Genomic DNA, 21,096 nt, shown 5'->3' on the forward strand with positions numbered 1-21,096 from the left:
TTTGGAAATGTTGCTAAGTAATTTGAAGAGATTGTCAAATAAAGAGTATAATTTATTCGTATCTTTAATTCAATCACATCGACAAAATAATAATAGATTGCGGTGGATGATCAAGTCCAGTATTGTGATTAACCTCGGTAAAGCTTCTCATTTGTCCAATACTCCAAGTTGATTTGCGGTATTACATTACATGGAACCTTTGGATTACTACAGCAAGAAAAATTATCATTTATTATTATTAGAATGACTTGGTTAATTCAATAATTTAATTGATTTGATACTTACTTCGCAAATGGTTGTAATAAAGCCAATGGCTGCATAGCTTCAATATTATCGGCATTGGCACAAATGATTGCAGCTAAACTTGATTTTCGTATTTCATCCAATTGCTCTGAAACATGGAAAAAATGTCATTATTTGAATCAATCTAAAAACTTGGTCAACTTGATTGTACCTTTGTTAAATGAGTGAATCATATCTCCATTTTCATACCAAAATCTGTCACCAAGTTTGGATCGTCTAGCTTGCTCAGCCAAAATACAGGAAAATGTTGGTCCAACCACGGCTCCTGGTAAAGCCTTTTCATGATTACCAGCAATGAACAAATCAATATCGTCCACTGATCTGTATATTTCAATGAAATTGAAATTAAAGTTTGGTTATTTTGCATCGAAATGAATATCAATGAATCGTACTTGTAAATTTTGGACATTCTTTCGGCTGATCCTTGTCTCATTACAACAGACAGTTCTTGGAATGAACGGATTGGAGGTAATCCACAGGCTTTGCGGAATTCATTGTAACCAGGTAAACCATGATCACGACCTCGTTGAATATTCAAGGAAATCAAATCCATTCCAAATTCTCGATCATGTTCTTGAAATAGATGATTGGTCAGCTAATTTTGATTGTTAAAGAAATAAACAAAATTGATTAGAAAAGGAAAAAATGTTTAAAATTGCTTTTCTTAATTTACTTCTTGAGAGAAAAATTGGTCAAATGTTTGCGTTGGTTGACCAGTCAAACAATTTAAATATTCATCGAAAGCTCCTTTCTGATAAATCGATTCTGGATTGTTGAATAAATTACGGAGCAACAGTTTATTCGTAATTTTACCATGATTGTTCATTAGTTTGAAGACACCCTAGAAAAGGAAATAAAAATAACAATTAAAAGACAATCAGTTTGTTGTATTTGAATATCTACTTGAATCAAAGTGTGGAAACGATAAGCTGCTGTTGCAAAGGAGTTCAATATGCCACCATTGAGATGAGGATCGTAATCAAAACTATAACCAGATGGTTTAAGCATTAAATTAAACTCCTTCATGACTCGTCTTCCTAAATTGAGTGAACTAAGTATTAGTCAAATGATACAGAAATGTGCAATTTTAAGTGTTGACTTTTGATTACCAATTATCAACGGCATCCATTCATTGTAAGTTATATGTTGAATTACAGCGGCAAGGATTCGTCTAGCTTCTTGATAAATGGTTTCATCATTCCAGGATGGATTGAGGTAAGATAATTTGTCAGCAAGTCGATTATGCTCACGTAAAAATAACATGTGCAGAGTGGTTAAACCGGTTTGTTCGTTAACTCGTACATCACCTTATGATTAAATTTGAAATGACTAATTAGTATGCATGAATTTACCCTAATATTCAAGGTTTCATTGGATGTTCAATCAATTAGTATACATACCTCCGACAAAACATTGTAACTGTCGATGAGCTGGAATAGCACATTCATCTGATCGATTTTGTGCGTCAAATGGAAGGTATTCGACTCCGTTTATGATTGTATTTTTCAATTTACCTAAGAAAAAGTAAATTTTGTGTTAAAAATATTTAAACAACAATATGAGTTGATTTACCTTTAACAAATGCTCTTAAATGAGCAGCTCGATCTACAGTTGATCCATAAACCATTGATCCATCAATATAATGAGTTAAAGTGTTGCTTTGTTCACGAGGACCTTAAATTTGAAAATATAAATCACTTATTAGAACAATCAAATCATGGTTACATTGAAAATAACAATTATGCTGATATTTGAAGGAAAAAATTTCAACAAAATTGTTTTACAGAATTGATTGGAACTGTCTTTACCCAGGAAACATCCAGGTCTTGGCGAAGGGGAATTTCTCACGAAATTTGTACAGTGGTGGTCAAATTTTGAGAAGAATGGGTCATCATGAGGTAGCGAAATTGGTCTACATGCTGGGTGTCGAATGCTGGGATTACGAGCGAACTCTTCACGACAACATATAATTCCTTCTCCTCGGTCAGAATCAACTAAATTATGAAAATAGAGTAAATTAGTTATTAAATGAAAGTGATTTAATTAATGGAGTATATTTACTTCTGGTTGAGGCAGTCAATGTCAAATCATGGTCAATAAATTGTCCCCATTGCATGACAAGCAAAGAAAATTTAACATCAGGAATATCAACATCGGTAGCCAAAGTAGATGATACAATACGGGCGCCTGGTAAATTGGAACCATCAGAAGCTTTTCGTAATTCATTCAATCCATCAGAATAATCAGGTGGAGCTATTCTAATAAACGAGGTGTGAGATTTCCCCCAAAGTGGATGCTCCAAATTATTACAAGATCCATCTATTGTTCGATATTTATCACGTACACAGTGAGGTTCTTTGGGACAATTATCTCGAATTGAAGTATCATACAAAGAGTATTGTTGTAAACCATCTCGAGCTTCATATTTGTTCAAACCGAATCTGTACAAAATTAAGGAAAAAATCGAGTTAGAGTGAATTTTGTATTAAAAATTACAATTTACTTCTTAGCGAGTTGAATTGTCGTTTCCAATGCAATTAAACCATCTTTAGTTGTTTTTCGAGTCAATGGATCAGGTCCGCCAAAAAAGGCTTGATGGTAAGACTCCATAGAGTTGGGTGTTTGAATGAATCCTGTGTATATTAATCAGAGTAGATAGTAACTTCGATGGTTCTTTTTTACTATTGATAGTAATTACCTTTTCGAACGAGTTGAACTTCTAGTTCTAAATTATTTTGCACAATCTTTTTGCTTTCACGAGCTGCATTTTCAATATCATCTATACTTATTGGTGGTATTTCAGCTTTGTAATGATGTTCTTTTGGTATTTTTATGGGAACTATTGGGAGATTACATGATAGTATATCATTGGTGAAATTAAGTATAACTGTATAAACATTTGGTACACTTTCAACTTACTTTTTCTTATTTTGCTTTCTCGGTGTCCTTCAACTGGACAACACACAGTGGGTAACTTTGAAACTTTTTCACAGAGATTTTCTTGTAAATCATTTAAATCATCGAATTGATAGAAACATGTAGCTAAAGGTGCACAAAATCCCTGTAGTCCATCATTAGTTGAACAAGGTTTCGATGGGATTTGATTGTAACCATCACCTCGATTAGGCTTTCCAAAGCCAGGTTTTTCAAAACCAGGCTGACCATAGCCACCTTCACCACCATTTGGTTTATTAAATCCACCCGGCAATATGCCTGGTTTACCAAAACCTGGTTTTTTGTTATGTCCGAAATCAGGTTGACCATATCCACCATTACCAGGTTTGGAAAATCCATCGGGTCGACCGTAGCCACCATCACCTCCACCGAAAGGCTTCTCAAATTCACCTGGTGATATTCCTGGTTTAGGTTGAGGCTTTTTGTTGTGACCGAAACCAGATTGTCCGTAACCATTTCCACCGGGTTTAAACCCTGGCTGTGGCTTTAGACCAAATTCGCCAGGTTGGCCATAACCATTTCCATCGGGCTTCTCAAATCCACCAGGTAAAATTTCTGGTTTACCGAAGTCTGGTTGCGGTTTCTTGTTGTAACCGGAATCAGGTTGACCATATCCACCTTCACCGCCATTTGGTTTATTAAAACCACCCGGCAATATGCCTGGTTTACCAAAACCTGGATGAGGTTTTTTATTTTGACCAAAATCAGGTTGGCCATATTCACCATTACCAGGTTTAGAAAATCCATCGGGTCGACCGTAACCACCTTCACCTCCACCAAAAGGCTTCTCAAATCCACCGGGTAAAGTTTCTGGTTTAGGTTGAGGCTTTTTGTTGTGACCGAAGCCATGTTCAGGCTTAATTCCTCCATAACCATTACCTTCGCCTTGTCCAAATCCACCGGGTTTACCATAATTTCCTCCTCCATAACCTGAATTTGAACCAGGTTTAATTTGGTGTGGACGATTACCTGGTTGTGGAAAACCAAACCCTCCACTTGGTCTTAATCCTCCAGGTCTCACTCCACCGTAACCTGGTTTGTTTCCAAAGTTTGGCTCTTCACCATAACTTGGTTTAATGTCACTTCCATACTCTGGATCTACTTTCTCATATCCACCGTGTTCACTGGGATAAGAAATCGATCCACCTCCTCCTGAGAGATTCCAGTTACGCGAATAAAAGAATAGAACACAAATATTAAACATAGAAAAGTTCAATGTAAATTTAAAAATTACTTTTAACGGGAGGTTTTCGAACAGGTCCAGGTTGATATCCATTTCCAAAGGGCCCAACTTGTCCATAACTAAAATCGGGTTTATTCTGGCAATTTACAATGAATCAATAAACTAAAGTCAGCTCGACTATTTTTTATTAACTAATCACAATCAAACATGTGACAACTTGAAACTAACCTGAGTTTGACACGGTCCACGATAGAACTGGCCATTTTTGAAAAACTGACAACTTTGGCCCTGAGCTGATATATCCGGTCCTATGAATCCAAAAGCGTCAATTGGATCTAAAAGACAATTTGAAAGGCGATTCAATTTGACTGTCACAAATGTAAGTTTATATTTATTAAAGATCTATCGTCAAGAGCTTACCATAAGATAAACTTGAACCATAAAGTCCAAGGAAAATAATAAAGATAATCATACTTTTTCAAAGCAATTGAATTGCGATCTGACACGAAGCTATCAGCTAACTATGAATATCAACTAAGATTAAATAACTAGTTAATTCAGTTTACAATTAAGATAAAAGGATGTCACAACCGGAACATGAATTACAACTGAACGGATGAACTTTTAGCTGATTTGCCATAAAATTGTCGTGATAAGCTCACAGAAGAAAGGAAACGAAGCCTATTGTTTATACCATTTTTATTGATTTGTGTAATTCTTGCTTTTTTATTGAACAATTTAGCAGCTCGGGAAAAGGAGGATTCAATACATAATGATATTGTGATTTAAAAGAGCAAATTTTGCTCAAAGAGATGAATTAGACGTTGATGAGCTTTTGAAGTCTTTTTGACTTGTCGAAACTCTATCGGTCTCTCTATCTCACTCACTCATTTTTAAAGTTAATTTATAAAATTTAAAATCTCATGGAATCTCATACAAATTTTACAGATAACTTCGAATGGGGAATATTCATTATCTTTTCTTTCTCTCTCTGAGCACCAATGAGATATCTTCTTTTTCTTTATCCAGATGAAAAAAGAAAGAAACAAATAATAATATATAATAATAGCAATAATAAGTGAAACAATAAAGTGAAGCTGAAACAAATCTGTGTCCGTGGGTTCACTTCAATGATGTCCAAATGATGGTTATGAAAATCACAAGAACTATCGCTAGGATTAAGATTATCAGCAACTTTTTCCGGCGAGCTTTAGTCTATAGAAAAATATAAAAAACAAGAGTTAAATCATTTTCAATAATTTGACAATATTATCACATACCTGATACTCCCTTGCCTTTACAATTTGTTGTACACCCTCTTCAATATGAGAGGTAGCATTTTCAACGTTTGCCTCAATACTGTCCAACACTTCACCCTGCTCATGAACAAGAGTTGCCAGGTCCTTAAATATTTGGTTGACACCGAGAATGTCACTTTCTAATTTTCTGATTGCTTGTTCTCTTTCTCGCATAGTCTCCAAATCAACTTCTTCCTCCATTTGGATAACACTCTGAATTTGACCAACGGATCCAGGGCTCGCAAGGTCGATTAGATTCTGATTTTGACTAGCTTCTTCAAAAGGTCCAGTTTTAAGGCCAGAGTTTGCTCGAGCTCGGTGTACACTTTCCTTTTGTTTTTGAACTGCTGTTCGTTGAATAACTTGGAAATTTTTCAGCACATCAGAAAAATCATTGGTTAAACGTTCTTTGAGCATTCGCCTTTGCCTCTGAAAATGCAAAAAAGTAAGAAAAGTGAGCAATGTAGCATGGAATGTGCCGACTTATTTTAGATTATACCTGCTCAGAAATACTTTGCGGTTGTGGAATGGCTGAAAGTTCTTTGATGCTATTATTTGTTTCACGTGCAAGTTGATTTGTATAGTGTTGGATCTGTTGCCTGAGAAAAAGAAAGTGCCAAAATTAGTATATTGTACACCCAATCAACCGATTAGCTAAGACTCACAATTGATCACGCAAATTTTCTGAATCTGATGGTGTTCCCAGTTGATTGACCATTCTTTGCATTGAATTGACTGAAAAAGATGAAATAGTATATGTTAGGTGGGTATAATCATTTTAAGTTAAAGTACCCGTAATATGGGTTAAACATAGAAGTGAAAAAGCAAGGGCCTAAGTTTTCTTAAGTGTCCCATAAAACGCCCTTCCGACATTACCAACAGAAAAAGAAAGAGAAGGAAGAAAGAGAAAGAGAGAGAAAGGAAAGAGGAATGATAACAAAATCATTGATTTACCATTTTGAGAGATCTTCTGGACGTTAGAACTAACAGTATTGGAAAGACGATTATATTCATGAGCTGTATCACCTCCGGGGGCATTTTGATAGCCAGCATAAGGATTAGAGAAACTCATGATTGAATAACAATTAATTAATAAGGATAGGAGATAAAAATTAACACCAACCAAACAGTTTGAGAAATGACTTGATGCTACAAAAAAAAATATTAGAGTTTGCTGTCATCGTCTTTTAAATGTATCGCGGGATTTTCAAAATCTCAATTCCTTCAATAAAATATTTATTTCAACGATTTCGAGGCTAATTTTTCTTGAATTTTTTTCATTCAATTTAAAATTTATTGCTCAAATAAGTTCCAATTCTAAATTTTGATCAAAACCGGTATCAATCAAAACAATTTTGGTATTTTATTGATAAAATGTTTTAAAATTTTATGAATGAACATTTTATGAATGATACGCAAAATATCATATTGTTCAATAGTATTATCAGGAAAGACAGGAAGGAGCCAATTTTGATCACTGGAAATAAAGCAATAGTTTAAAATATGATTTAAAATTAATTTACATTTAAAAACCTAAAATTTATTCTGAAAATAAATTCAAATGACATAACGACGAAGAAACGATTCTTGAAAGACTATCAAAGTCTGGATTATTTATTTCGCCTAAAACTGAAGTTAATTTAGATTTCTTGTCTTTTACCTTTTAATAAGAGATTGTTTTTAATTGTACTTAGGATTACAAAAGTTAATAGCAAAAATTATAGTTAAACCATATTGAAGAGCTAGTTAATTGTATCTTTTCGATGTAAATTGGCTGTATACACATGTATTTGTACAGCTTTGGTGCAAAATTTTCCGGTCAATCACCACTTTAATTCTGAGTTATCTCAGTTTTCAACACTTCATGTAATTATAAAAACTCATCTTTTCTCAAGATGATTTATTTTTCAATAATCAGTGCTTATTGATTAGATAGTAGTTTACTGAGCTCATCACTTAATATCATGAGATTGGTTTGCTCTTGTTCATTAGCTTGAACGGAATTAATTCACCAAAGTTGGTAATTGAATGTGAAAAGGGAAAGAAAAAGCATAATTTGAATAATAACATGTAATATTAATTAAGTGGATAATTAATGCAGACGAGAACAGCAAAAGTGAATGCTGAAAAATCAGAAATAAAATAGTTTCGAGTAGGTTAAAATTGATTAGGATCACCTTATTAGTGATTTTTATTGAGTGAAATTGTAAACGGTAGTTGAAAACAGAATACTGTATTTTTTGTAAAACTAGTTAATAAATAATTTATAACATTAATCACCCAAGATATAACGAGGTAAAAGCAAATACAATGAAAATAAAGCCACCGATTAAAGTTACAGTGCGAACAGATATCCAGGTAGCTACAAGTCGACCACCCACAACTGCAATTCCTGTACAAATAGCATGACCTAAAATGGCCCCAAGTGTTACTCCAGTTGTAGACTCTTTGGCAGCCAGAATAATTGTTGTAATCTGTGATCTATCTCCTAATTCGGCAACAAGGGTCATGGTGAAGGTTTCGATGAAAACTAGAGACACTATGTGCATTAATTTACGTTTCAAACGTGTTGTTAATGGAACTGAACTTATTGTTCGCAGTACACCCGTCTCTGGATCTTCCGTAGTATTTATAATTTTCTGATCAATTTTATTAGAACCAGTTAATATTGTCCCATTGGCACTAGTTACACCAGTTTCTTTTTCTTGTAACGATTTTTGGACCTCTTCGTATTCTTCTTTGGCCTCTTCATCAGTCATTGTGTATCCATCTTTTAACATTTTAATACCAAAGACAAGAAATAAAAAAATTGAAACATAATGGACCAAATCTTGGCTAAATATTGCAGTGGCAACTCCAACAAAAACAGATAAAACAGTCATCAAGATTAATGCACTTAAAGCAGACATAAATACAGTCCAACGGTTATGTCTCATAGCCATGATTGCAGCAATGAAGAACGTCTTGTCTCCCAATTCTGAGACAATGATAACCGAAAAGGAGGCGATAAAGCCATGGATGAATTTATGCTCATAGATAGCTGACAGGCCCTCAGGGGCCGTAACATCCTCACTCATTGTTACCTAATAAAAATTAAAATAAAGACAACACATTAAAAAGGGCCAAAAAATATCAATCAAATTAAGAACGTTACCAGGAGTAGTAACTGATTAGAAAAATTAGAGAAAAAAGCAAAAAGGATAAAGAAGATTAGTAAAAGTATTCAATGATATTGATTATGGACAAACAATAAAGATTACATACAAAGTCCTGCATAGAGGCTATCAAATATTCAGTTGATTTTATCTCTGGATATCAAACTCAGTAAATGAAAATGAATGAAAAGCTCTTTTTGTCACTCAATTATTAAAATTGACAAAAGAAGCGGATAGATTTTGATTGTCAGAACAAAAAAGAAAGATTCCAGTTGGCAATATACTTTTCAAGGTTTTTTTACCAGATAATACTTCTTGAATATATTAATCACTGAATAAGTAATTTAATGGAATAAACATGTGGAACAGTACAATATTTCGAAGAGAACGAAGCAAATCTAAATATTTAACAAATGGAAAAGCTAACTAAAAATGAGAGCGAAAGAATATTAATTTAAAGGTGTATGAAAGTGTATCTTGTTGCATCTTTTACCTGTAACCGGTGAATAACATTCAGTTGATTTCTTCAACGTTGACTATGTGATGAGTGGAACTAGGAAAAATATGTTACAATTAAAGATCACAGAGTACGTAACAATTGTAAATATGAATTAAACATGTTCTGTTGAATGTTGAATAGATATTTATATTTGACACACAAATGAATTGAGTAAATCACAGCTAAAGCAGTTTGCGGATTATGACAACTCGAGTGTTGTAAGGAAAATCAGCAGCTGATTAACGAGTGTCGATTCTGCTGCCACCAAGTTGTCAAAATGTTTTTAATTTTTAAAATATCATCACCTGAGAAGTGGGAATCAAATAATAACTTAAATTGATCAAGAAAGGGTAATTGAACCGTGTCAATATGTCAACCAATACTTGCAGTTAATATTTGATTGATAAGAAAGCTGGTTAATTGTTTCTTTGTTTTAAACGGCAAGTAAGTTATCGAGTTGAGTATTGGTCGTAATTAGGCGAAATTGGTTTAAAATATTGATAATAAACATTTCAAAGGTAATTAATAGAGAAATTGTTTTCTCGTTTGTTCAATTGATATTTGCTAATCTTTCAAATACGTTCAAGTTATTGAATTAACGACTAATTAAGATGAAATAACAATTTATGAAAATTATATGCATCAGAAGGTTAAGGCATTTGAAATGGTAATGTTTAGTTCAATTCGATATATCCTTCAATCTTTGGCTGCTTGAGCAACAATTCTAATTAATTGAACAACTAGATTTTTCCAAACCAATTAAATTTAATTTGGATTTGAGTCTTTACTTTAAATAGATCATAAATATTTAAACCTCGAGTCAATTTGAAAGATAAAATTTGGCGCTTCTTTTGTTGCCAGTCTATTTGTTTGATGTTACCTAATGTTAACCGCACGTTGTTATTTCAGTGTCTAGTTTGATTTGAATTGCTGATATTTAATTTCCTTTTTATCTTTATTTTCTCTCCGTGATTAAGGACTGACTCTTATCTATTTTAATAATTATGTAAATATTTTACGGAGGTCATTTCGTTCATAGTTTATTATTATCATCAGTGAACCCTTTGAATGTAAACATTAAGAAAGTGAGTGTATATTTTTCTCGAATGGATTGCTTCTCGACATGACGCCTATCTCACCTTTATAATTTACCTAAATACTGATTATGGATCAACTTGATCGCCCATTAACATTTGCCCTTGGTTTAGCCTTTGGTATCGCAGCTTCATCGATAACACTTTACATTTTAAGTAAAGAAACTGAAGAGGAGGTCGCTCATTTAGTCGAACCATTAACCATCACTACCAGAGAGAGTAAAGAAACTCAGACTATTCCAGCCAATGAACCAAAGGTTAGTGTTTATAATACGCATTTTATTACATTATTACTAATTAAACCTATATTTTGATTTCTAGCTTTCACTTGATTTACTAAATGGTTTTCCTGAAGCTAATGGGGATGATGAGAACGATGCTGCAACCCTTAGATCCCCTTCACCGACAAACACTTTTTGTTCATCAGCAACTTATCCATCGGCCTATTTTGATGCTGATGATTCTGTCTCATTTTATCGTCTGTTCACTGAAGCACAGGATAATCTCAAATCAATTCAACCTCCCCGAGTGATCCGATGCACGCAATTGGGGTGCTCAAGCAATGCCGAGTTTATTGCAAAAGTACACTGCCTTCGATTGGCTTTTGCTGCTATTCTAGATAATGACACAAATAGAAATCATTTTGTTAACATTGGTAGAGATATTTTAGAAATGTTATCGATTGGACGTTCTTACGATATTTCTGACTGTATGAAAGCGTACGATAGTTTAATAGATTATGTGTCAGACGTCAATAACCATGAAGACATTCGCCATGAATTGGAAGCTCGAGGTATACCTTGTCTTTCTTTTTATGATATTGTTTTGGACTACATCATTTTGGATTCGTTTGATGACTTGGAAGATCCACCATCTACAATTATCAGTGTGGCTCAAAATTCTTGGATGTCCTGCAGCTTCCGAGAAACTGCGTTAAGAACTGCTGTGATGACTTTACTTAAAATGAAAAGAGCCAAATTGATGTATGAGAAGGGCTTTTTTGCCAATTTCTACAACATTCTAGATTACATTCTTCCCGTTCTGATTTGGGGATTTCTTGGTAGTGATCAAAATTTGAATTTCAAGTGTACTCTCATCAAGACGACACTGTTAAACGCAGTTAAGGACTATTTCAACTTTGATTGTGTTCGATATACAAATTTGAAAGATCTCAGTTGTGATATTTTGAGAATTACAAATGAATATTATGAGCAACTCAAAGATCAATTGATCGATTAGATTTAAATTATTGTTGTAATTCATGTTCCAAGCAGAAGTTTGATTGTCACAAAGAAATCCTTTGTTTTCCTGGTTTTCATAAATTTATAGCTTTTTTTCATAGAAAGTTTATTCAAACTGTTTTGACATTGGTTGTCGTTTAATCAATAAAGATGCACATAAGATATTAAAGTAGTTCTCATTAAATTTTTGATTTTTTAAACCATGTTTTTCTGACTTATTTCTTACATCTGTATGCACTATTCAATGGGTGTCGATTGGTCTTATGAAAAGCATGAACAAGATCATTTGATTTGAAGAGGCTTCTAATAAATCAGTTGTTTCCGGGAAAATGAGCTTGATACTTGTTGCGTGACTTGAACAATTATTTGATATCTTTTTGTCACTCGAGTGTAGCTTCAAGAGCGGAATCATGTCAAATGCTGAGAAACCAAAGTTTGAAGATGAAATTACTAAACAAGAAGCATTGTTAGGCACGAGAATCATGTCTAAATTTAACCCATATTCTTTTGTTAAGATTGGATAAGATTGTTTTTATTGAAATTATTTGAAAACCGAATTGGAAATCATAGCTCCCAAACATTGTACAATGTTGCTATTCATAAGGCCATCAACATTCTCTTCGAGATGACGTTTAGGATCCTGTTTACCCACATTTTTAATCACTAATTGCTCAGGAGTTAATTTATCTTCTTCCTCTACTGCTTTGTTATATGCTTTGGCGAGGTTGACCATATCTTTAGCAGTTTTCTCATTTAAAGAACAATGTTCATTGTAATCTCGTAAAGACAAGCCATCGATCCAGCTTTTCTTATGAAGGTTTGAGAGCATCTTTTGTTCCAACTCATTTTTACGATAGTTTATAGAAATGGAGTAATAATGACGATTAAGTCCATGGATAAGAGCTTGAATTGATGGTTTGTTAAGATGACCTAAGTTGGAAGTTGTCTGTCTAGGTTCCTGTCCCAAGACCATCATGTTTGCATTGATAAGGCGGAAAGCATCAATAACAACTTTGCCTTTGACACTTTGAATAGGATCAACTACAACGGCAACAGCTCGTTCGGAAAGGGCCTCAAAACTTTGCTGTGTATTAATATCGACACCAGAAAGCCAACACCCGAATCCCGGGTGAGAGTGATACCAGCCAACAACCATTTCTGGACGGCCTGTTTGCTTAAGCATATCTGAAAGCCAAAAAGGTTCATTAGATGAAGTAAAATACATAATTTTGATACCGACTTACCTAACATTTTAGCTTGAAAGACAGGATCAACAGCTTCAACACTCACACCAGTACCACTCTGAGGCATGGCAAAACAATCAATGACTCGTACAGTATAATCATCGACAAATTCTCCTAACATCAAACCCATAACTTCCATTGGAACACCGGCTCTGCCATGTTTTAACATTTTTAGCAAAGCTAAAGATGAAATATAAACTTGTTCAGCAGTGTCAACCACAGGTCCATCAGAAGCACCACCACCCTAAAGTCATTGATAATTATGTCAAAATAAATAGATGAATAAAAAATTAAAAAACACATTTATTTACATCAACTATGGGATACAAAGAAAAGGAAAAGTAAAAGTCAACTTACCTGTCTTAAATTACCGAGACCACCACCGAGACTTAATAAACGTTCCATTTTGAATTAAAGGATAATAATTAGTTTTGATCGAAAAAGTAAATCCACAGAATTAAACCACAGAATTGAATCAATAAAATAGCAAGAAAATTTAACTCAAAACCAAAAATAAGAATTAGTCAGCAGTTTAAATCCCCCAACTGAGCATGACGTTAGTCAATGAGCGGCATCTTTCGACACGAAATTCAAATAAACTAAAACAATTAACTTTTCATACGATTAAATAAATCAATTAAAGCTCAAAATTAATGCAAATCAATTGTCTCAATTCATATCAATTTTAAACAAAATCTCAATGACAAAAAAATTCCAAAATATCAAAACATCGAACATCTAACAATAATAAGAATAATATCAATCTAAATTAGTCTCATAAACATCAAGATTAAATTCAACAAAAAACTAGAATCTGAAGTAAACCAAAATCATCCAGAATTGATTAACTAATTCCTTGTCACTAAAGTCATTGATCATATGTTCAATCACAATCATAGAGTTTCGCAGTTAAATTGGGTTAGATTTAAAACAATAGATTGAAAGAGTTGTCAGTAGCAAACTATTTAATTACGTTTAAGTTGGTAACAACCGTTAAATCAGCAATTGTTGTCATCTTGATTAAGTTATCGAGATCAAATGAAAATAAAAAGTAAAAAAAGTAAAATTTTCTGATTATAAGGATGTTAATAGATGTCGCTTTAGCATGAATTGAAGTTGGAATCGAGTTTATTGCAAGTTTAGTCTAATTCAGAGAAGCATGAAAACAACTGAATGATACTTAACCATCAACAAACTGTAACATTGATAAACCACTTTGTGCCCTATTCACAATTAACCAACAATTAATTAATTGGATTGATCTTCTCTACTCACAATTACAGTTAGCCATGTTATTTTGTAAACATTAGCAACATCAATCTAAACCCAACCTAAACCTAAACATCAACCTTAACTCAACAGCGTTACAAGTGATTAAATGCGGACCAAATTAAATTGTAATTTTACCCATCTTTAAGTCCAACATTGTATCGACAAATATCTATACAAATATTGATGAAATCAAAGGTTGTTGTTGATCAACTATCCTCCAAAATCATCGTGCCTTTGAATCTTCTCTCCGATCAAAACTAATGTTTTTGTTTTATATTTCAACGCGTTTAACGCAAAATTAATTTCTAATCTGGATTATACTCTTAAAAAATCAAAGGATTGTGCCACTTGTGATAACCAATAATCATCATCTTCTCAAATCAAATCAACATTCATCAAGAGCCTTACAAGACTTCAGTGTTTTTCGGATTATTGCTCAAATCTAACTATCAAATCAAGCCAGACCAAGGATTTACCTCGGCCAAATCAACCTCAAACAATCAGGTAAATGTCATTTCATTACAAGCCTATGAACCCTTGTTAGACCCAATCAATAGAGACCCAGTGAAGATACAAAGTCAAGCTTAAAAGTGACTTATGACAAGTAATTGCTTGTTAATATCAAAGCTTCTCTTGCAACCCTCCTAATTGTGATTGAATTTAAAGCCTCCTAAGAATGATGAAGATAATTGTAATAATATTGATGAAGATGGTGTCAAGAGTGCTAGATTCAATACAAACTAGGAACTAAAAGAAGAGCATAAAAAAACTAGGAACTAACCAAAGGCAGAGAGAAATATTGATGCTGAACTGCTGAGTTCAATAACCTATGAGAGAAGGTTCTTTCTCCGCTTTCTCTCGGTCACACCTCAACCTCTTTCTTTCCTTTCTTTCCTTTCTCTGGTTTTCTCTTTCTTTACCTCCCTCGTAAATACATTGACATATTATGTCTTCCTTACTTTTCCTCTTACTTTTCCTCTTTCTTTCTACCCTCTCTTTTCACCTGCAAAAATGTCACATGAAAAGTCTTGATCAAAAAATAGGACTAATCATCGCCATTTTGTTTCAACCCAATAAACAATCAAACCCAAACCCAATCGCCCTTCGAGACAATGTTAACCATTTCAATCAATATTTCAATGACAAACCAATTTATACTTTTGGGTAATTGTAACCATTTTGATTGAATAACCGAGAATAAAGAGAAAACTTGAAATCGTTTAACTCAAGAAATAATCTTCACCAGATTATTCGCCTGTTTAAATAACATTTCAACCAATATTTAGGAAATTTCTAGATGTTTTGGTTAAAATTTTATGTAATGATTCATGTAACATTTTAGGTAATGTTTCAGGTTACATCTAATGTTTAATTTACCAATTTGACCTTCGTAATCACCAAATCTTCAATCAAACCCAAAACTGTTGAAACAATTTCCAATTACCAGTTTATTTATCAGATTAGTTACCAGTTTCAGCTGTCAATTTTAGGTATAATTTTAGTCATTTTAATCTGGCAATCAACAATCAAACCAGCCAAATCAACCTTGCTAATCAAAGGTATCCATTTGAGCCAGATCTTACATTTTATTGCCAAGTGAAACATGATTTCAAATAACATGAACCATCGAAATAATAACAAAGAGAAAGTGTTGAGATAATCTTTCTTCTCTCTCTACAGTCTTTCTTTCTTTTTCTCTTACTTTTTCCCTCTCTTCACATCCTCTCATGACTATCAGGTCATCGACCTGATAGTTACGAATCTTTCATATCAAAGTCATTACGCAAGTAACCCACTTTCCCTTTCTTTTTCTCTTTCTTTTCCTCTTTCTTTTTCCATCCGAAGAGAGAAGAAGAGAAAGAGAGAAAGAAAGAGAGAGGAAGATAAGGTACATGAAAGTGAGGGAGTATTTTAAGTGAAAAAGAAAGAGAAGAGAGAGATTGATGATGTGAGTTCACCAAGGGAATGAGAGAAGCTCGAGTTTTAAGGGAAATAAAACTAGGTCTGACCTGAATAAAGGTCTATGAACTTTATGGATAAACAGATAACTGAGGAACCCAATTGAAGGTTCATTCAGATTCAGATAAATTTACAGAGAAAGAGAAAGATTAAGAGCCTTCAACTCCTACACTTTTTTGTTCATTCATTTCCTTCATAACAATCATTCCCAGGTCATCATCATGATAGTTATTGAATTAAAATAAGATTTATAAGCGAACCCAAAAAAACCAGAGCAAGATTATTGACCTAAAATTGTCCTCATTGACATTAAAATGATCATCTATTGAAAATTTGTCACAATGATATTGGAAAGCAATTTATTGAACAAATAATCAAAATAATGATTAAATAAACTGAGTAAAGGATTTTCAAACTTTAAGGTTAATGGTGATGTTTGGTTGGGTAAAGGTTTTAAAGATGAAAGCTCAATGAAATAAACAGTGAAAAAGGTTTTGTTTTTCACTCGCTATTCATGTTGTTGCATTTTGATTACAGTTTACAGTTGTTAATTTGTTGATCTGGTCAAGGTTGGAGGATTGAAAGTGTTAAAGGCAAGTTGAAAGGTAAAAGTGGCATTAAAAGAGTGAGGCCTTAATTGTGCTGAAAAGTGAATGAACTCGTCGTGCCAATAGCCTAATTTAACTCTCACTCTCACTTTGAACTCCTTTCAATTAACTTGTTAGCATTACTTTTTGTGTTCAACGACGATTTTTTGACCTCCGAATGTACCTCACTCTCACTACCAACATCATCATCTTCATCTCAATGAGAGCGATGAAACAACAACAATTTAATACAACTTAAGGAAGCATCTTTTCAATTCATGCTTAATTTTCCCCTTTGCTCTACTTCATCCTCCTCTTCATCCCCATTATCATCATTTTCATCTTCATTTTCATCTTGTCCGATTTCAAATTAAACCTTAATGAAACAATTAAGTAAATCACAAAAGGTTATCAAACCCAATATCAACCTTTTACATCAAAAATCAACATTGAAAGTCTATTGCGGAAGCTCAATGTTTCATCAAAACAATCAATGAGAAAAGGTTATAATTAATTTTCAACTGAAGTCAATTGTTGAGTTTATTCATCAATATTTGATCTTAATCAATGATTATCGGTGATCTATTAATTATAACCCAATTTCAATGGACAATGAGTCAATAGATGATATTAAAAATGTAAAGTCAATAGACTTGAAAGGTTCAATTTTGAGCAATTCAATTCAACAATCAAGGTTGTTCATTTTTACCCTTAAACTAGTATTTTTCATGCGACAATCAGTTAACACTTAACGTAGTGTATCATTGAATGTCTTGTTGTTGAAACAATTATCTTTAATCACGATCATCATTTATGCAAAAATATAAATGAAAGGTAAAGGGTTGGCAAAAGGGTGAAAGTGAAATATAAAAATGCGAAAAAAAGCAACAAAATCGTTTCACAAGTTGGTTGATGTTCACTGTTTTTGTGTATCAGTACAATAATGATAATAATAGTTGATACAATTTGACCTGAATAAAGGGAACAAGTCAACATTTTAAGATTAACATTATTACAATTACATTTATTGCTATTATTATTATTATGATTTAAACTGATATTTAGTTAATCAGGCCATAAAGAAGCAAAAAAGGTTCACCCATCTTTGGAATCATCATGACAATCAACACCAATTGTCACAATTAGATACAACAGTATATTGAAAGTGAAGGCACAACAAGAAAACAAATCAAATTGTTAAACTCACCCACAAATCACAACCTGGTAAACAATCAATTGTTGCTCATTTATTTTGGGACTTTATTTTAGAGGACAAACTTTCCTTTTTTTTACCATGTTAACCCTTCAATTTAATTTAGATTGATTCATTAAAGTCATCTTCAACTGACAGTATTGAATCCGGATCACTCAACGGGTGACTGGTTAAAAGATGAAATTGTTAACAACAATTAACGGTGAAAATGCAAAAACTCGGAAGTTAAAGTCCGAATTTAATGTTAATGTGACGTTTCAATGATCCAACAAAATAATAATGAGAGCAAAAGTGCTCAACATCTTGGCCGTGATTCATTTTAACCCGTTTATCGTTTGTACCATTAGTATTCCATTATATTTTTTTCATTCTATCGATTTAACACTAATCATGAGCACATTTTTCATCTTATTCAAGTTTATTTACTTACCTTTTTTTGATCAAATTTGACTTTACAGCGATTGATTGTATTCATTACAGCTTTACTGATTATTGTGTTTTGATTGTGACTTTAAAGGTTATTTTTCGGTCATTTTTACCTCTCTTTTTGAATATCAAGATTCGATGAGATAAAGGTGAACTCTTGTCTTACAGTTGATTCCTTGAGCTTGCTTTGTTTAGTTGATTGCTGTCCCAGCCAGATATCTAGTTGGAAATGTTTACTAATTGGGAAGAGTTGCGAAAAAATCAATTTGTTTCCATTTGCTTTTTGTTGTTAACTCTTTTTCAGTCGATCGTTCCAAGTCATTTCAAATTCATCGTTGAATACCATTGAATAGGTAAATGAAGGTTCGGTTGAACTTTGAGACCATTTTTTACTTCTTCATTATTGTACACATAAAAATGTGTTCACAGCTTAACATTATACCTAAGGCTAGATTTTTAATGTTGTTTTTCATTAAAAAGTAGCTAATCAATTGGTCTGACAGTTTGCTTTCATTATCGAAAAGGAAAAATAATAAATCGAGTTTCTTGCTTCTCTTCTGTCAGTTGGTCATTAAAGCCAGTTCGATGTTGATGGTTAAAGAATCGATATAAAAGTAAAACTTATAACCAAGTTTAAAAGAGGTTAGCCATCCCTAGGTTTGTGACCTCAACCAGCATAAAGTGTCAAATAGTTGGAATCAGTGTATTTTGGAAAGGTTAATGGTGAGATAGAAACACCTCGGAATCAGCTTTAATCCCCCATTTAACCTGCTATAAGGCATCGAGCCAACGGTCATTCAACTTATCTGACCTCGACTTTGATCAGAAGTGGCTTTCGTCTCATTCATTTTGACTTTACAAGGAAACAAAAAGATTTTCTTTAGTTTGATATTTTCATTCCACATTTTCGAATCTTCCAAGATCTGTAAAAAAAGATAAAAAATATTAGCTTGAAATTTAAATAAACTTTTGTTCGAAGTATTTCAAATATTTCAGCTTTTCTCTAAAATATTCAAGAAATCGAGATGAAAAGTAAGCATTTCGCAGCAATGAAAAGTGTTAATACAATTGCGAGAAGCAACTTGAAAAGATGAATTTTGCTATCAGTTGAAAGTAAAGGTAAGGACGAAAATATATTGAATTTTTGTGTTGTTTGTTTGTTACGTGAAAAAATGATACAGAAAGGGGGTTGTTAAGGTTAAATTAAATTAAAAGGCTGAAGAGAGAGAGAGAGAGAAAGAGAGTTGGAAAGAAAGTAAAGAAGAAAGTAAATTGGAAAAAGTAAAAGTGGGTTCAATCTCGTATGCACACACTTCTTCCGGGTTTGATCTAGTCTCATAATGAGACTCTTATTCTCTTTCTTCTTCTCTTGTTTAGCACTTGTTCAGTCTTTCTTTCTCTGTCTGTTACCTATTTACCTGAATGAGCCAATAATTAAGCTACTAATTGTAATCAAATTGCTATCTTGATCAATCATTAAAAAAGTCAAACAAGCAACAAAAGACAACAGACAAGTAGAAGAAAAAAACAACATGATCATTTCATCCCAATCTATCCTTGATTTGAAGCTGATTTGAGATCATTCAACTTTTACATGATTATTTGAGAGTTAAATGAAAGGAATTAATCTCACTTTACTCGCTCTTTTTTCGTTCTTCCATGTTTTTTGTTTTATTTTAAAGGTCATCTTGATGTCAGTAGGTCGAACCAATGATCTTTCAGGCAAACTTGACCATAGAATTCATTATTACCAAAATTACATGTGACGATGAGTTGAAACAGCTGAGATTGCATTAATCCTATTCCATAATGATGATAATAAGTCCTCAATATCCTCAATAAGTTGCCAATACCAAAGGCTAGAAACAAGTGTCCAGAGGTTTTAAGCTAAAAATAAACCATAAAATTGTATAATTATTGAATTGAAAAAATTGTACAAGGTTGATAAGCTTACCTTTCAAGATCATCTGTTTAAGTGTTCAAAAACCAGTCTAGTGTAACAGCATTAAGTTGAATGGGAATAGCAAGATTAAATTGTAAATTCATTAGCGAGAATCAGGAAAGTATCTTATTGATAGTAAACTGAAGTTATCTTATGAAAAAACTCTAAAATCCAACAAGTTGGCAGCTGTAAACAAAGAACGATGTTTGGATAAAACCAATGTTGAATACGTGGTGCACCAAAGTTGCAAGATTTTCTCTTCACTATTTATCAATCTGAAAATGATGAATTTAAATGAGAAAATTGATGAGGAAAACAAGAACAGGCTACACTTTACTATTGCTTACCAATAAAAGTTAGCAGCATCTTGCTATTAATATCGTGAATCAGACCCAATATCAATCAAAGAGTTAACAGTAAATCACTTTAATCGTTGATATCAAGCACAATCATTGAAAGTTTACACAATTATAAATCTTGTTGGTATCTTGTTTATGAGAAACTTAAAATAAATTATCTAAATAATTGGAAACATAGTCAAATTAAATTAATCACAATAATGACAAAAATTAGTTTTACACCTTGAGTCACATTTTCATCGTTAGATGTCTCTACAGTGTTCAGAAAAATTGATGTCAACAAAAGGGATCTTATAGTAATTGCACCGGTTTGGTTACTATTGGAAACGAATGAAAATTTTGAAAATTCAGTTTTTAATCAAAACT

General features: G+C 32.9%; 5 protein-coding genes and 1 long non-coding RNA gene across 8 annotated transcripts; 1 reads left to right on the forward strand and 5 right to left on the reverse strand.

Moving 5' to 3' along the window:
- Window positions 1-31: 31 nt before the first annotated feature.
- Window positions 32-4,956, reverse strand: LOC107366804 (immunomodulatory peroxidase). 3 transcript variants are annotated; one of them, XM_089268243.1, is made up of 18 exons: window positions 4,862-4,956; window positions 4,670-4,776; window positions 4,493-4,577; window positions 3,877-4,410; window positions 3,223-3,474; window positions 3,002-3,142; window positions 2,807-2,936; window positions 2,365-2,744; window positions 2,112-2,297; window positions 1,876-1,977; window positions 1,704-1,817; window positions 1,413-1,610; window positions 1,207-1,340; window positions 977-1,144; window positions 696-898; window positions 455-624; window positions 286-391; window positions 32-207 (listed from the first exon to the last, which is right to left on the reverse strand). In XM_089268243.1, exons 1-18 carry the CDS (start codon window positions 4,911-4,913, stop codon window positions 129-131), a joined length of 3,141 nt encoding a protein of 1,046 aa, XP_089124369.1. In that variant the 5' UTR covers window positions 4,914-4,956; the 3' UTR covers window positions 32-128. The 3 variants fall into 3 exon arrangements, with proteins under 3 accessions (XP_089124369.1, XP_089124368.1, XP_015789927.2); XM_089268242.1 differs by having other exon boundaries at window positions 3,223-4,410; window positions 4,493-4,578; window positions 4,677-4,776; XM_015934441.3 differs by having other exon boundaries at window positions 3,223-4,410.
- Window positions 4,957-5,123: 167 nt separating this feature from the next.
- Window positions 5,124-6,874, reverse strand: LOC107366805 (syntaxin-12). Its single transcript, XM_015934443.3, has 5 exons — window positions 6,694-6,874; window positions 6,405-6,474; window positions 6,239-6,338; window positions 5,722-6,168; window positions 5,124-5,656 (listed from the first exon to the last, which is right to left on the reverse strand). The coding sequence occupies exons 1-5, from the start codon at window positions 6,809-6,811 to the stop codon at window positions 5,564-5,566; spliced, it is 828 nt and encodes a 275-aa protein (XP_015789929.1). The 5' UTR covers window positions 6,812-6,874; the 3' UTR covers window positions 5,124-5,563.
- Window positions 6,875-7,896: 1,022 nt separating this feature from the next.
- On the reverse strand, window positions 7,897-9,587 carry LOC107366870 (putative divalent cation/proton antiporter TMEM165). The gene is made up of 2 exons (XM_015934514.3): window positions 9,388-9,587; window positions 7,897-8,822 (listed from the first exon to the last, which is right to left on the reverse strand). The coding sequence occupies exon 2, from the start codon at window positions 8,814-8,816 to the stop codon at window positions 8,016-8,018; it is 801 nt and encodes a 266-aa protein (XP_015790000.1). The 5' UTR covers window positions 8,817-8,822; window positions 9,388-9,587; the 3' UTR covers window positions 7,897-8,015.
- A 723-nt stretch (window positions 9,588-10,310) lies between these two features.
- On the forward strand, window positions 10,311-11,928 carry Miga (mitoguardin). Its single transcript, XM_015934454.3, has 2 exons — window positions 10,311-10,744; window positions 10,809-11,928. Exons 1-2 carry the CDS (start codon window positions 10,559-10,561, stop codon window positions 11,724-11,726), a joined length of 1,104 nt encoding a protein of 367 aa, XP_015789940.1. The 5' UTR covers window positions 10,311-10,558; the 3' UTR covers window positions 11,727-11,928.
- A 280-nt stretch (window positions 11,929-12,208) lies between these two features.
- Window positions 12,209-13,484, reverse strand: Rpn11 (regulatory particle non-ATPase 11). Its single transcript, XM_015934455.2, has 3 exons — window positions 13,330-13,484; window positions 12,973-13,216; window positions 12,209-12,913 (listed from the first exon to the last, which is right to left on the reverse strand). Exons 1-3 carry the CDS (start codon window positions 13,375-13,377, stop codon window positions 12,270-12,272), a joined length of 936 nt encoding a protein of 311 aa, XP_015789941.1. The 5' UTR covers window positions 13,378-13,484; the 3' UTR covers window positions 12,209-12,269.
- A 4,920-nt stretch (window positions 13,485-18,404) lies between these two features.
- On the reverse strand, window positions 18,405-20,971 carry LOC107366880 (uncharacterized). The gene is made up of 4 exons (XR_001569775.3): window positions 20,719-20,971; window positions 20,384-20,646; window positions 20,063-20,316; window positions 18,405-19,352 (listed from the first exon to the last, which is right to left on the reverse strand). It is a non-coding gene; the product is annotated as an uncharacterized LOC107366880 (long non-coding RNA).
- Between the last annotated feature and the right edge of the window lie 125 nt (window positions 20,972-21,096).

The sequence above is a fragment of the Tetranychus urticae genome, chromosome 2 (genome assembly GCF_039701765.1).
Source record: "Tetranychus urticae isolate SD_2017Ah chromosome 2, NJAU_TeUrti_SD_1.0, whole genome shotgun sequence".
NCBI classification, from domain to species: Eukaryota; Metazoa; Arthropoda; class Arachnida; order Trombidiformes; family Tetranychidae; genus Tetranychus; species Tetranychus urticae.